Source organism: Triplophysa dalaica, chromosome 17 (assembly GCF_015846415.1).
Source record: "Triplophysa dalaica isolate WHDGS20190420 chromosome 17, ASM1584641v1, whole genome shotgun sequence".
NCBI lineage: Eukaryota > Metazoa > Chordata > Actinopteri > Cypriniformes > Nemacheilidae > Triplophysa > Triplophysa dalaica.
This window is the reverse complement of record NC_079558.1, coordinates 9,722,227-9,736,453: the sequence shown is the minus strand read 5'-3', so window position 1 is coordinate 9,736,453 and position 14,227 is coordinate 9,722,227. Positions and strand designations below refer to the sequence as shown.

Sequence of the window (14,227 nt, the reverse complement as noted above, 5' to 3'; positions counted from 1 at the left end):
GCCACAAACTGCCTTGAGACTGCGTTGGAATAGAATAGAAATGCATGTTTTGACCATAAAAACTCCACACACAGGATGCTGATAACAAATGTTTTGCTGACTTTTTCAGCAGAATAGCTGACCCGTCTCTCTGTGTGATCTGGCTGACATGCCCACAGAACACCTGTAATCAGGGGCTGCCAGCCATGCCTTGGTGGACATAAAGCAGTGTGGCGATGCCCTGCTGTGACAGCTACCCTTGTTCCCGCTGACATGTCCATATGCGGGCCCGAGCGGCGACGGTCTCCGTGTAAATACAGACAGGAGTCTCTGCCTCTGGGGAGATAATGTTATCTGTAGCGTCAAGGAGCTCTCCCATCCCTCCTCCACAAAAACACATCCCCTGAGAATCAAGCATCAACCCCCACCCGTCCCCTCTCACCCTGCCTACACCGCAATCACAGTGACCTCCGTCACTTCAACACAAACCCCGACGTCTCAGCGAGTGTGTTTTTGTGCTGAAAACACTAACATGTGCGCTGTAGATTTACTTACGTTACTCATCACTGGATGTGTAAATGTGAATGAATGTCCTTGCCATGACCATGGCATCGTGGGGCACAGCTTGTTGGAATTATCATGCCTGCTTCTCGCTGATGTTCATGGAATGTGAATTATTCCACAGATTCAGACACATGACCTCCAGCAGAAGGAGCCAGAGCCGATGAAATCGACTAATCCTCGCTTTGCTTTTTTCTTTTTCATTAAAAAGAGATTTTATGTGTGAAAGCATTATTTTTTCTATCAAAATGGATTTCCACAGAAGTCGGCTTCAAAGTGGGAGGCAAAGAAAGGAAATTAAATTATGGGCAGCATAAGTAAATAAAAGAGCATTTCTCTTTAATTCTTAAAAACAAAAGCGCAACAATAGGGTTTCACAGTAATGCCACAGAAGAACCATTTTCAGTCCTCCAAACAATCTTTGAGTGCAAGGTTGTTAAAATACACCTTTTTCCACAATAAAGAACCATTTGTGCAACAGATGTTACATGTTCTTAGCATACAACCTGATAAATAGCCATTGAAATGCCAGACTATTACAATAAACATTCATTGTCAAAGATCAATGAAAATCAGAACACTGTCAGTGTTGAATATATTTTAACAAAGCAGCATAATAAACAAACAAGTGCAAATTCAGACATACTTGATGACACCCCACAATGACATTAAGAGTAATGGTCGGTCTAACCAAATATTTGTTATGAAGCGTGACAGCAATGTAACTATTTAACTCAATGCAATTTGAGAAATGCAGACCAGTCTGGGCATGTTTGACTGTATTTTCTGTGTCAATAATAAAACTGCACTGACAATAAATCACAAACAGTGCTGTACAAGGTGGGACAGAAGGATTAAGATGAGAAATATTAAAGTGAGAGACCATAATTCATTGAGAAATATCTAACCTGGAGTTATGTGTCATTTGCCTGTGAATGTTGACTGAAAACGTTTACAGCATGGTTTATTGCTTAATTTTATTAATGGAAAAGCAGAATTATAAGCATCAAAAAAGCTTTAGAAATATTTAAACAGCATGCAGATTGTTTTTTTTCTTTCTGTTATTATCAGTATTTTTTTCTATAATCAATTACCACAAGTTGTATATACTGTAGAATCTTAAAGCATAGCAAATGTATTTCAATTTAAATAGCTAATGCTATGAAACAATATGAATTTATATGCTGAAGGACTCAGCACATGCTGTACAAAGCAACAGACTGAAACCCAGTTGTAGGCTACTTATGTTTGATCTTTTTATTCAAGTACAGAATATATTTTGTTTCACGTTGCATGTTCATTTCTAAAAGAATTAATAAAAGTACACTTCCAAAACAGTCATTGCCATGAAATTGTCTCCCACAATTCATCAGAAATTCCTAAGCGTTGCATTCTGAAACATAAGAGACATCTTAAGGGACACTTCACTCTTGTAGCAGATCATCGTGAACAATAGAAAATAAATTATTAGACTAAATCACGGCCAACAAACTGAGCTAATGTTTCAAAGTGCTTGTGCGGGTTTGTCTCTGGAAATGATATTGCGAAGCACTTTGGCCTGTTGCATCCCTTTTCAATATCTCATTGATATTTATGTCTCGTTAGATTTACAAAGTAAGTCATCACCTAAAATATCTGGTCGACTAAAGCGAATATATATTAATTGATTAATCAATAAAGGAACAAAATGTCGCTATCCTAGAGAACTAGATTTGTCCCACAACAATATTTATCAGCATCCTAACACATTTTCAACAAAGAATCAAGAATTCAAAGACAAAAAGTGATTATAAATGAATCGGTATACGTTCTTAAAAAATGCAAAAGACATACAAAGAATAATTACATAGAACTTTTCACATCTTCAATAGTTCATTATGCTAATGTAGCAAAACAAAATTCAACAGGTCTTCAGACCAGCAAAGACAGTGCATGTTCATCTGTAAAGTCACAGATATGCCTCCGCTCTCTCCCATAGTTGCATCTCCGAGAAGAATCCCTCACAGAGGCCATAGCCATGATCCATTGAAAGTGGGATGGCCTGGGCTTCCTCTTTAATCTCCCAAGGGTGCTGCTGATGCTGCTGCTGAACCTGATCCGGGAACAGAGTCATTCCTTCATAATATTGCGGATGGGCCTGTACATGCTGGTGATGATGCTGCTGGTGAACGTCCTCCATGTTGCATCCCATCATGCCGTTCGCCTCCAGGTAAGCACATGCCTGCTCGTCCTCGTTGCTATAGCCATTCCCGTGCTGGTTCTGTGAAGATACTTCCATCTCACACCCCAGTGAGCTCAGGGCTGTGTTGATATCCAGATCCTCAAATGTGCTGTCATTCCCGCTAAGAACATCATCAAAAACAGAGGCCAAGTCGAAATCTCCTCTCAAGACGTCGGACGTTTTGATCTCGGTGGTTAATAGAGGCGACTTGGAAATTCTGGTGAGCTTGCTTCCTCGTTTGGGAAAGACCTGCTTGCGTTTGTTTCCCAAGACTGGTCCTCGGAAGTCACCCATTCCCGTTCCGGTTTGGGTGCACTGAGAGCCATAAGAGGAGCCAGGTGAGGATAGCATTTTGCTCTGTCTCTGGGTATTGAAGTTGGTGGCGGGCATTCGCCGCCGTTTGAAAACGCCGTTGACGAACATGTCAGCATACTGGGGGTCGATTTGCCAAAAGCCGCCCTTTCCTGGCTCATCCTTCTGTCTGGGCACCTTCATGAAGCACTTGTTTAGGGACAAGTTATGGCGGATTGAATTCTGAAAGAAAGAAAACACAATGATCGATTCGATCAAAGTAAGCATAAATATGAACGAAACAATTTCTACGCTATCTTAACAAAAATATTATGCACTGCTTTAAATTGGATGTGTACTAGCGGGGGCATCTCAATGGTTTTATGCACACTTAACCCAACCATTTCTATGCAAATGTATTATTTGAAAGCGTATCCAACGCTACGCTTATATTTATTAGTTAATCGTAGTATAAATGCAATAAGGTCCAATGGCAGTATAGGCGACACATAAGGGCTCCTATAAAATCCCATTGCGCAGCAGGTAGAGGTGTCCTGTTTCATTGGCTCACTGCTTGCGGAGGAAGACAGACACAAAGGGGGGAGGGGAACGTTGCGTGTTCACCAGAAGAAATGTGGTGAATAAGGATCTCTAGTAATTCAGCACTCCTAGTTTCACATGATCGGTGGCTCCCATAAGGATCCCTCATTATGGAGCGTGGCCTCAGGAAAGCCAGCGCACTTGGGTATAGTGGTCTCAGTTTCCATCACCAGGGTATCACTAAGTATATCAACACATCTCACATAAGTGCAATGTATTTGGCACAATGTTTTTGTAGTATGGTTGATGTGTTGACAGACCCTGGTTGACACTCCTTCAATAAACTGTTATCTTTTTGAATGAGGTTTACATCAGTACACCTGTCGCACGACAATACCTTTTCTCTTGGTTGTAGCACTTGTATAGAAAACACTGAATAAAAAAGGAGGATCAGAAAGAAACAGTGATGTTACCTGCCAACTAGGCTCCGCGTATCTGTAGTAGCAGAAATTTTCTGTGATCCAGCTGTATATGGCGGACAGTGTGATTTTGGTTTTGTTACTGGCTTGCATTGCCATGCAAATGAGCGTGGCATATGAATAAGGTGGCTTTACGTGGCGGTTTGTTTTATAGTCTATTTCTTCAGATGGATTTGTTTGCGCCGTTATGTAGTGTCCGGTTTGTTGGTGGACGTACGCATTCATCAAACTGCTGCAGGACGTTGTGGGGTTCCCGGGTGTCTGTGGCATCCCCGTGGCCGCGGTATCTCCGGCAGGTGGGCTGGAAGGCGAGTCGGTCCCCCCCAGCTGGTTTTTGTGGTAGAAAAGGTGTTGCGGGTGGAAAGTGGGAGTCCTCTCCGGATTGGCACTCATGATGGAGAAGTTCTGCAGCCAGTGCAGACTAGTGAGACTGTCGTCGAAATGAACAGAGCCGCTGACGTTCTCCTGATCCTCCGGATGAAGCATCATCCATTCCTCTTTGAATTTGTTCGCTATCTCGGGACTCATTAACACTGGCATCTCGGGCAAGATGTAGGTATCCTCTTTATTTCGTTTTTTTTTTTAAAGAAAAAAATCTGTAAAACATAGATACGTTGCGTGAACATTTTAAAATAACGGATGATGAAAGAACGTAACCGTTAAGTGCAGGAAAACATCTTTACAATGGTCAAATTCATTAATGCCAAAGTTAGGCAAATTAAATCGCCCATGTAAATGCTCACCTGCGAAATGAAAGTACACCGATGTTTCAACAGTGCGCCGATCTTTGAATATCTTTAGGTCCGTTAGATCCTCTCAGCGCAACAAGTGCAGTCGATCCACAAAACAGCACATGATCTGAAATCTACCGAGTAAAGCATCCACTCCCGTCTCAAATAAAGTCATTTACTGAAGCACATCAACCGTGTCCGGAATGGTTTAGTAAGTGTGGGGTGAGCAGGTGAATTGAGAGAAATGAGATGTAGGCTTTGCGCTCCTCCGTTTTGGCTGTTTCTTAATAGCCCTTTAAATGTTGACGCTCTCTGATTGGCTCAGAGCTTCAGAGTTTAACATGTCATTGTCCCTGCGCGAGGAGTGTTCAAGCGCACATCCCCGCGAAATGTGACAGGTGCTGCTTTTCTTGCTTATTTAGCGTGAATTTATGGTAAATAGATACTTATCTATGAATTTTCGAAGTCACTTGGATGAACGTTTTGTAAGGTAATACTACGAGTACGTTTATAACAGGATTTACAACATGCTTAATCAATCATTATCTAACTTCATCACATCCTTTTCCTCAGGTTTGCGTTATGCCTGAAATAAGTCGTTAAAAGTCGTTATATAGTGTGCGCGCGCCAAAAGTAGAGGAAAGGCGCACAAATGAATACGGTGACGCGCAATGACAGATGCGCGCCACTCGGCCCGCCTGTAGACGCCTCTTCCCTCTCGTTACATAGTGAAACATTTATCTTGTATTTAAGCAAACTTCCTTTTTAACAAAGCATAGTTCGATGCTGTGTTGGGTGCAAATTCGAGTAAAATGAAGTGATGCAGGTTTAATCTAACACTAAGTGAGCGTCTTTCTAAAACAGTGGATATACCGCCACCATATGGCTACACACGGCCGCTACATAAGTGTTTCTGGCCCAAACCCAGCTCTTCGTGTGTTTATTTATGCGTTTTCAAAACGTGATATTAGTAATCTAGTTTGATGTTATTAATCGTGAGATCAGGTTTTATAAAACAGGATTATCGTTCACTGAGAAATCACCACAGTAACTCACATTAGTGGCACAACACTTTATGATAAAAGGATTTAACTAAGTACAAATATACAACACTTTAAGGTGCCCGACATAGATAAGCAGCAGTGAATTCACTAAAAAGCATCAGATATGTCGTTGTAAATGATGGCAAATCCCATAAACTACTCATTAAAGCTTTAAGAAGTGCTACAGTTTTCCATTATGTACGTTTCATGGGAAAGAAGGAAGGAAAAGCCACACATTACTGTAAGGCACAAACAAATATATAAGATACAGAAGTACATGATTACTTTATGCTTAAGTATATGATTATACAGTGTCTGTATCAGACCGCAATCTGATGCACTTAGTGTTCATTTACTGATTATACAAACGATAAAAACACCCAGGACAGTCATAAAACCAAAGAAAATAAATCAATTCAAACCATTTAGACGCTATACTGTCAAGGTAAACGGTATTTCAGTCTTATAAATCTGTCATCTTTTTAAAGTTTTCTTAAAGGTAATGTGCTAAATATCCATGTAGTGTTTGTTACAGTTGTCTACTTCACACAGAAATGTTTTGGACACTTCAGCATGGGACTTAACTATGATTGTGGTTCTTGATTTGAGTCTTGAATATGCCCTGGAGATAATGTAGCTATCATTAAACATTGAATTTGCTGGATTGGAAATCGATTGAACGTAGAACGAAAGTGTCTTGGTCATTATGGAGTGAGACGTTCATCTTCCATGTGCAGGGTGCTGGGGAGGCAGAGCAGAGGTTGACTGGAGCCGCTGGTGCTCTGACTCTTCAGGCTTTCAATGGAGCCAGATGACCCTGAGAAAAGGTGGGGAGTGAATGAAAAAACAATAACTGTAAAATGCAGAGATCCTAGTTGTACTTTGATGTTATGCATTTAGAGTTAGTAATGTGTGTGTGCACCTTAACACTCAAACCTAGACCTTGGGATTGAAATGCGTAAGCAGGCAACAATTGCCCTACAATTATTTTTAATATTTATATTATATAATATTTTTTATATTAAGTTTTAACAACTTTTAGGTGTGTAAACACGTAAAGAAATTATAAATGATAATAATCATTTATAATGAGGAAGTGTGTCCAAACAGTGCACACAAATCGTGTACAGTATGTATAAAGTCAGTGGAAGTAAAATGGAAAATCAATAAGAAAGAGAGAATTCTTAATGACACAGATAACCTACCAGAGTCAACATTCCTCTACAGCAGTAGACCATGACTCAGACGCTATGTGTGTCAAGAGCAAAGCCGAGTTAAGAGTAACACGGAGTGGAAACAGAGAGAGAAATGTTAGGAGGACAGTACAGGATCAAATACATGCACCAAACACATAGCAAATAAATAAAAGAGTGAAATTGTTATCTGAAAAATTGAAATTGAAAGTATTGAAAATATTACTACATTAAAACCTTATATATAACATTTTTTTATTCAATATTATTCAAAATTTAATACTTATTCAACATTTAATAATGTTTTTGTCTTTGTTAAGAACTGTTAACATGCAAGTTTCAGCCTTCATTGTGAGTCACATCAATCTTACTAAAAGTGGTGGAGAGATCGTGTTTATATGATTTTGAAAATGTGTATTTAAATTGAAGCTTTCCTTGTATAAAATTTCTGAGAAACAGATTAGCATTAACAAACAGAGACAGGTTTTACACAGCAGGGGATCAGTTCAAGCAAACATGCTGAAAAATTTGCTTGCTCCAACTTTGCTTGCTCTTTAGATTTGCATGTTCTCAAAGTCAACATACTGTAGAAAGGATTTATCATGACATAAAAGACACTGTCCCCATCCCTGCCCCAAAACCGACTCAAAGGAACTGTTTCTATAAAAGGACAGATGAATTCTGTCATCTTCAAAGACTTACTGGGGGGTGTTAGTATAGTGGGGTACCGAGTGTGTGTTAGCGGCTCACCAGGCAGGGCCAGATCTGCTGAGGGGTCACTTTCTGTACGGCTCAGACTGCTGCGCTCGCTGTGGCAGTCCTGTAGGATTTCACTCACTGACACACCCAACGACCTGCTCTCTGAACCTGCCAACACATAGCATGTTGTCTCGTTGTCTCTCCATCACTGATACTACAATACAGCAACATTAAAACCTCATGCAGAATGGGCATATGCAAAAAATATTCAATAATCATATTTTTATTATTATCTTTTAGACTGGCTACATTTTCCTCCAGATTATCATTTATAAGAATTTGCTGACCTGAATTTGGGAAGCCAGGTTTGGCGGACTCACCATCTAGTGATGCCTTTACGGAAATAAGAGAGGATTAGTCATTTTTGCAGGCTATTAAAAACAACGAACAGATAAAACTGTATACTTTATTTACTATTTTGCATTTCTTTATAAATGACGTGCTACCAGGTAAAAATCACATGCCTATGCAAACTACCCCATTACACCATCAGGTCAACCATGCTGGCCAGCTAAAAGTTTCTTTCTTAGATTTGCATGTGATTCATTTGTAGGGAAAGTATTATAAGCCCCTTTCTGCGGACCATTTAAAATCCAACGGTAATCAAACCACATTACAAAAATATATAACGACATATAACGTGTCGTTTCAGCAGATCATATAACAGCTTTATGATTACATATCATGATATCAACCCGTGCTCTCCTTTTGCATTCACAAGTACATATTGCGCATTTCATGAAGCAAAACCCTCAAGTCAGATTGTAAGTAAACAAGTAATTTGCTCATGATTTAGTTCTTATGCAAATATCTGCAACATCTTACAGGAAATTAGGATTTACATTGAAAATATTATTTAATAAATAATCATTAAATAACATCAATCATTGGTTAACAGCTTGGACTATATTGCATGAGTCATATGGACAATTTGATAATGTTTTGCCATGTTGGGCATCCCCAGTTCTAATTCACCTTAATTACAAAGAAAACAAGTTCCAGGATATTCTTAAAAAAATTTAAACTTTTGTGTTCCACCAGTCATAATGGTTTGGAACAATTTATGAGGATAGATAGATAAATAAATCAGATGAAGTAGTGAAAGTGGCTGACCTCAGTGGGAGTGAGACTGCAGGGTAGGACACCCCGAGACTGGGTATCAGAGAGCTCTGACAGCCTCTCTTCATCTTCTTCCTCTTGTATGGGTGATGATGGAGAACGTGCAGACCTGCAGCACATAACACATTTCACTAAAAAAACCTTCAGAATTTTCTGAGAGTTCACTCTATGTAAAACTATATTTTTTATCAAACATTTAAAGAAAATGAATTGGACCAGATTGTGGAAAAAAGCAGTCAACAAGGTTTTGGGATATATGGGAACTGTATTTGTCTCTCAATGTTATACAATGTAAAACCTCAAGGCGTGTGCTAAACACTGAACTTACCCATCAGGCGATTTGCTTCCTTTGCTCTTAATTGACGCACTATCTCCACCCTGCTGCCGGCTGGTCAGGTTGAGCGGATCTCCTGTGTCTCCAGAATACTGGATCTCCTCATACAGAGGTGCTGAAGGGATTGTAGGGGACACAGGCTGCACCCCATTCAGGGCCTCCAGAAGGGAGATGGGCTCATAACCAGGGGGGATATTATCAGCATTCTGAGATTCAAAGCGAAGTGTTTGCAAGTTAGCAAGATTCTGACTTCCTGCAATAGGAAACTACAGAAAATTGATTCACAACCAAATAAATTGTACATGTTTGACATGAGATTTAAGTATAAAAGGGGCATCAAAGGAATGTTGAACATGATTAAAGCATGTGTGTGACCCACCGAATGTTCAGTATGGTCAGAGCTCTGAGACAGAATTGGGCTGAAGGAGACAGGGGAGAGAGTGGCTGCTGTCTTCTTCCTAACAGCTCGGATCTGGAGCAGGGCCCTGAACGCTGAGCAAAGAGAGGCGAAAAGAAGGTCAGAAAGAAGAACACAAATAAGGGCAATGTGCATAAACAAACACAGGTGCTGCATCTTCACATGGACGCACTTAAATGTTACAAGATTTGTTTCGGCAACAATAAGGGACAAATATTTGCACAGCTGGTCTTACTGCTGAAGCAGTTCAGTGCATGCTGTCACAGTTCTATAGTCCTAGCTTCTATTAGCATATTTCCCCCTTTATAACTGAAGCAAGTAAATATGTTCAACTTTGAATGAAAACACTGTGGTCTTCTGTGACAGGCAAGAAGTATTTATTTTTTATCATAAATAAACACTATTTTCCACCTATTTAGGGTAACTCACTAATTCATATTTTTTTCTACATTACAGAATAATAGTTTTCACACCAAACCTATGGAATATTATAGAAACCATGTACAAATTATGTTGTGATTTAAAAAAATCCAAAACAAAATCTATGATGGAGTCTTTTGGCTAATTTTTCCTTCATCAGTCATCTATTTCACAAACATTTTATTAAATCAACCGAATTGAATGAAACTTATTTAACCATAAACATCATCAGATCAAGTTTGTAGTCAAAAGAAGATTCTGATTTCACATGTGCATCTAAAACTTTGAACAGTAGTGTAACTACTTATTATATTAATATACCAGTCTGTATTAATGCTATATATTAATAATAAAACTGATGTCCACACTAAAACAAGAGTCAGGACAGTAAGTCTGTCTTAGTGAATGTTATAACCCCACAGTTTGGGGGCAGATTTAATCATGCACCCTAAAAATAAACATTTTATGCACCATATAAAAATACAAATATTTTATACTGCTACTAAAGGGCATGAACTGTGTGTTCTCTTCTGCCAGTGCCCAGTGTCAGGATGTAATTTTCCTGTGGCTAATGAGTGATCAGTCATTCAGAACTGAGATGAATGGTAATGATAAGTGAGCTCTTATGAGGTGTGAGAGAGTGAAAGTGATTTCCAGCAGGTGGCACTGTTCTCCAACGGTCACCTGAAGCACAACATGCTCAATTGACTGTTCAACAACTAACAACAATAAAAATGGTAGATCAGCCAATAACGTATGATCAGAAATAAATCATCACTCTTCCTTTTGTATTAATAGCCATAACAGATTGAAGAGTTCACTTCGAGGAACAAATCTAAATAATAATGGAAGAACAATGCAGCAAGCTGACGCATTAATGAGCACTTACGGAGTCTGCAGATAGGGCAGTTGTTGGCCTGGTAACGCAGTGTGTCAGCACAGGCATTGCACAGACACAGGTGCCTGCAGGGAAGAATGAGTGTGTCACGCATGTCTGATAAGCAGACAACACACTCGCTGCTGTTGTCACTGTTCTCATCCTCTGTGGACTAAAAATATTGCAATCAATCAGAGACAGGAAATAGCAGGATGGATATTATATTACCATGAATCAATCGCAGACGTCATATCTTGTTTGCACATAAATTTGATCAATTGTAGTGACGCGATTTACCTTTGTGTCCTGATTGTTCCTGTTTTCAATGCCGTAAATCTCCTGCAGCAGATAGCTCACACGATCCACCTAAAAGATGATAGGTGATGCATAATATATAGATTACTGGCACGGGGAACCACATCACAGATCAAAACGATAAGGATAATTTTCATGAAGCGATATCTGTGTTTAATGAGGCAACCAATTATTTAACCAGCACAACCACAGATTTATTGCCAGGCCATGTCTGTTCTGTTCTATTGCTTCAAGGCACTAAATTCACACCACTGCATTCAATAATGAGAAAGATGACACACACATACAGTATACTTACTATTTGCTTCTGTTTTAAGGGTTTCACTGAAAAACTTCCATCAACGTGCTGTAAAACAAATATCTTTAGAAATACATTTCTTTTATATGACATGGTAAAATGTCACTTGAGTTAATCTCAGAAAACTCATTTGAACTGTGTTCTATGAATAAGGAAGCACAAAGAACTTTGTCGTTAACAAGAGTTCAAATGCTTTTATTTGTTTGGAGGAAATAACTATGTAAATATTTTCTTTAATAAATTTGAATATTTAGTTATAGGAAAATATAAAGCTTGTATGAATGAAACTTCACTTATTTTTGTTCATTCATTTGATTGATTTCATCTTGGACTATTTTAAACTACTATAAAATCCTGGTTAATGATTCACTTCAAAGAATGATTTAATGGTACGTTCGTATAACATATTTCTCAAAGCTACTTCTACCAAAAACATGCATGTGATTGAATGCTTTCTGCTCAGCTGACATCCAGATAAAAAAAGATACACTAAAAATAATAAATGTCAAAGAAATAAATAGAATGCATACCCTTTCAAAAGCTGCTAAGAGAACATGTGCATGACCCGTGACATCTGTAACTAAACAGAATGTTTAGTTATAATTTTTACATTATTTACATTATTTACTGTACATTATGATCATAATTTTTCACCAACCATCACCATCATCCACTATTGCCTGGACCACCAAAGGGAAAACACCTCTGTCCAGATCAAAGTTCAGCTAAAAAATACATTGATTTGAAATACATTAAGCATTAATGAGTTAACAGATGTCTATAGCAATATATTCTTGAACACAAAAAAATCACACCTCCTCAGGTTTCCATTTGGTGAAATCCATCTTGAAGGACGGCAGAGAAAATTGTTGATTTATACCTCTTTTATAATGGACCGTTTCAGACACCATAGAAGGACTCTTGGGGGTGTATCTTAAAAATGAAAATTGTTATGATTACCAACAACAGATCTGAGCTTACCTGCAGTTCTCAATTAATAGTCTTGATAATACAACACAATCAACACAAATAAACATTGAGAATTAAACAAACGCAGTCGACTAAGTTTGAAAATAGTGGTCAAGCATTACTGTTTCCAAAGAGTCCAATAAGTTATTGTCAAGATACCAGTGGGTTATATTTCATTGCTATCCAATGTTGCAAAGTTGTATTTTAAAGAAATTGAGACCATTAATCACAGGAACATTCTATTCAACATATATCCCTTTATGCAATAAATTTCAACAAGCACTGGTGAAAATTAACTTCTTTAGCAACATGTACTCAACTACAAATCTTTACCCTATGGATTATTCAGTACATACTTACATTGCCATCCCATTTGCAAACTCCTCAAAGGCCTGACAGTACAGTGTAATAGCCACTCTGGCATCAGTATCGAAGCAGAACTCAACACTGTAAAGAACTCGGGGATCTCCCGTGTCCTCGTGGGTGCTGTCAGAATCATCCTTATACCTGAAATAAATTACATTTGTTAAACCTCAAGCATATATCCATAACTATCCATTTTCTAATCTAATAGCATTTTCTTCTTAATGTCATGACTACCTGATGAGTCGTAAAGAATCCTTCCTAATGTTCACCAAACTCCTCAGTGTCTTCACAGGGTCATGCGGTGCAGGGGTCACATAGGGAAACTAGAAAATAATAAAAAGGTTACATATCTTTGAGGTGTCAGACTGGATGTTTAAAGGTTGTTAGTTTGGTCACCTGTACAGGTCTGTTGCCTAGGAAATTTAGATCCATATTTTCACCGAAAAGGTATCCTTCGGGATGTGGAGTGTCAAACTTTTCTCCTCCCATGAAAAAATGACTGGTAAAATAATTTCCTGCAAATAATACATTTGCATATGATGAATGTGGTAACATAAAAACCAGAGTTGGCACAAAAATCTGTTTTAATATGCATCAGAGAATATCTGAATAGACTTTTTGTACAAATGTAGTTGGTCACAAACATGAAAAAAATACTTGTTGCTAAAACAAGGGAATGTGTAACTTTGTAGATCGTACATGATGTGATACCAAACTGCATTCAACTTCATTTGTCAACAGTATTATGTAAGTCACATTTTACCTGATTTTGGAGGGTATCTGTACGCCGAATTGGCTTGAATATCGATATCTTCAACTCCAGCAATTCTCCGGCTAAGTATTGAACCCATGTTAATATCTTTTATATGTGGTTAAAATAAGGTTTGTTTGGTTAGCGTTACAGTTAACGTTAGCTGGATAACGTTCGTTTCCTCTGCTATGGATTCATTCCCATTCTCTGACGATAAAAAACTACGGAGATCAAGGGATTTACTTTATTAAATCGACGTGTAAGGCCCTGATAAAAGAAAGATTGACTTATGTCAACTCGCAAGTCGAATAAACGAATACGTGAACAAAATAAAAACATAAACAAGACTATAAGAAAAGACTCCCTTCTGAGTAACCCATATTCTCGCGAGACGGGAGTGCAAAGGATGATGGGATATGCTGTCCCCGTCTGCCATTCATCGTAGTTTCAGCTTTCATGAACTGACACGCACAGAATGAATGTTATAAATACTAAGAAGCGTGTGTGAAGTCTTAAAATATTAGTATTTTGTAGATCCAAAACGTATATAGTTTGGTGTGTTT

The 14,227-nt window shown here is 38.5% G+C and overlaps 2 protein-coding genes across 6 annotated transcripts; both read right to left on the bottom strand.

The window, feature by feature from the left end:
• Positions 1–1,771: 1,771 nt before the first annotated feature.
• Positions 1,772–5,356, bottom strand: foxj1b (forkhead box J1b). Its single transcript, XM_056771500.1, has 3 exons — positions 4,815–5,356; positions 4,066–4,667; positions 1,772–3,295 (listed from the first exon to the last, which is right to left on the bottom strand). The coding sequence occupies exons 2-3, from the start codon at positions 4,609–4,611 to the stop codon at positions 2,489–2,491; spliced, it is 1,353 nt and encodes a 450-aa protein (XP_056627478.1). The 5' UTR covers positions 4,612–4,667; positions 4,815–5,356; the 3' UTR covers positions 1,772–2,488.
• A 503-nt stretch (positions 5,357–5,859) lies between these two features.
• On the bottom strand, positions 5,860–14,046 carry mgrn1a (mahogunin, ring finger 1a). 5 transcript variants are annotated; one of them, XM_056771894.1, is made up of 17 exons: positions 13,677–14,046; positions 13,310–13,428; positions 13,148–13,236; positions 12,908–13,054; positions 12,394–12,511; positions 12,237–12,303; positions 12,109–12,152; positions 11,579–11,626; positions 11,263–11,331; positions 10,978–11,137; positions 9,630–9,742; positions 9,245–9,456; positions 8,911–9,025; positions 8,085–8,130; positions 7,789–7,905; positions 7,051–7,093; positions 5,860–6,662 (listed from the first exon to the last, which is right to left on the bottom strand). In XM_056771894.1, exons 1-16 carry the CDS (start codon positions 13,762–13,764, stop codon positions 7,056–7,058), a joined length of 1,590 nt encoding a protein of 529 aa, XP_056627872.1. In that variant the 5' UTR covers positions 13,765–14,046; the 3' UTR covers positions 5,860–6,662; positions 7,051–7,055. The 5 variants fall into 5 exon arrangements, with proteins under 5 accessions (XP_056627872.1, XP_056627871.1, XP_056627870.1 ...); XM_056771893.1 differs by having other exon boundaries at positions 12,109–12,158; positions 13,677–14,045; XM_056771892.1 differs by lacking the exon at positions 7,051–7,093 and having other exon boundaries at positions 8,118–8,130; positions 12,109–12,158.
• Positions 14,047–14,227: the final 181 nt, after the last annotated feature.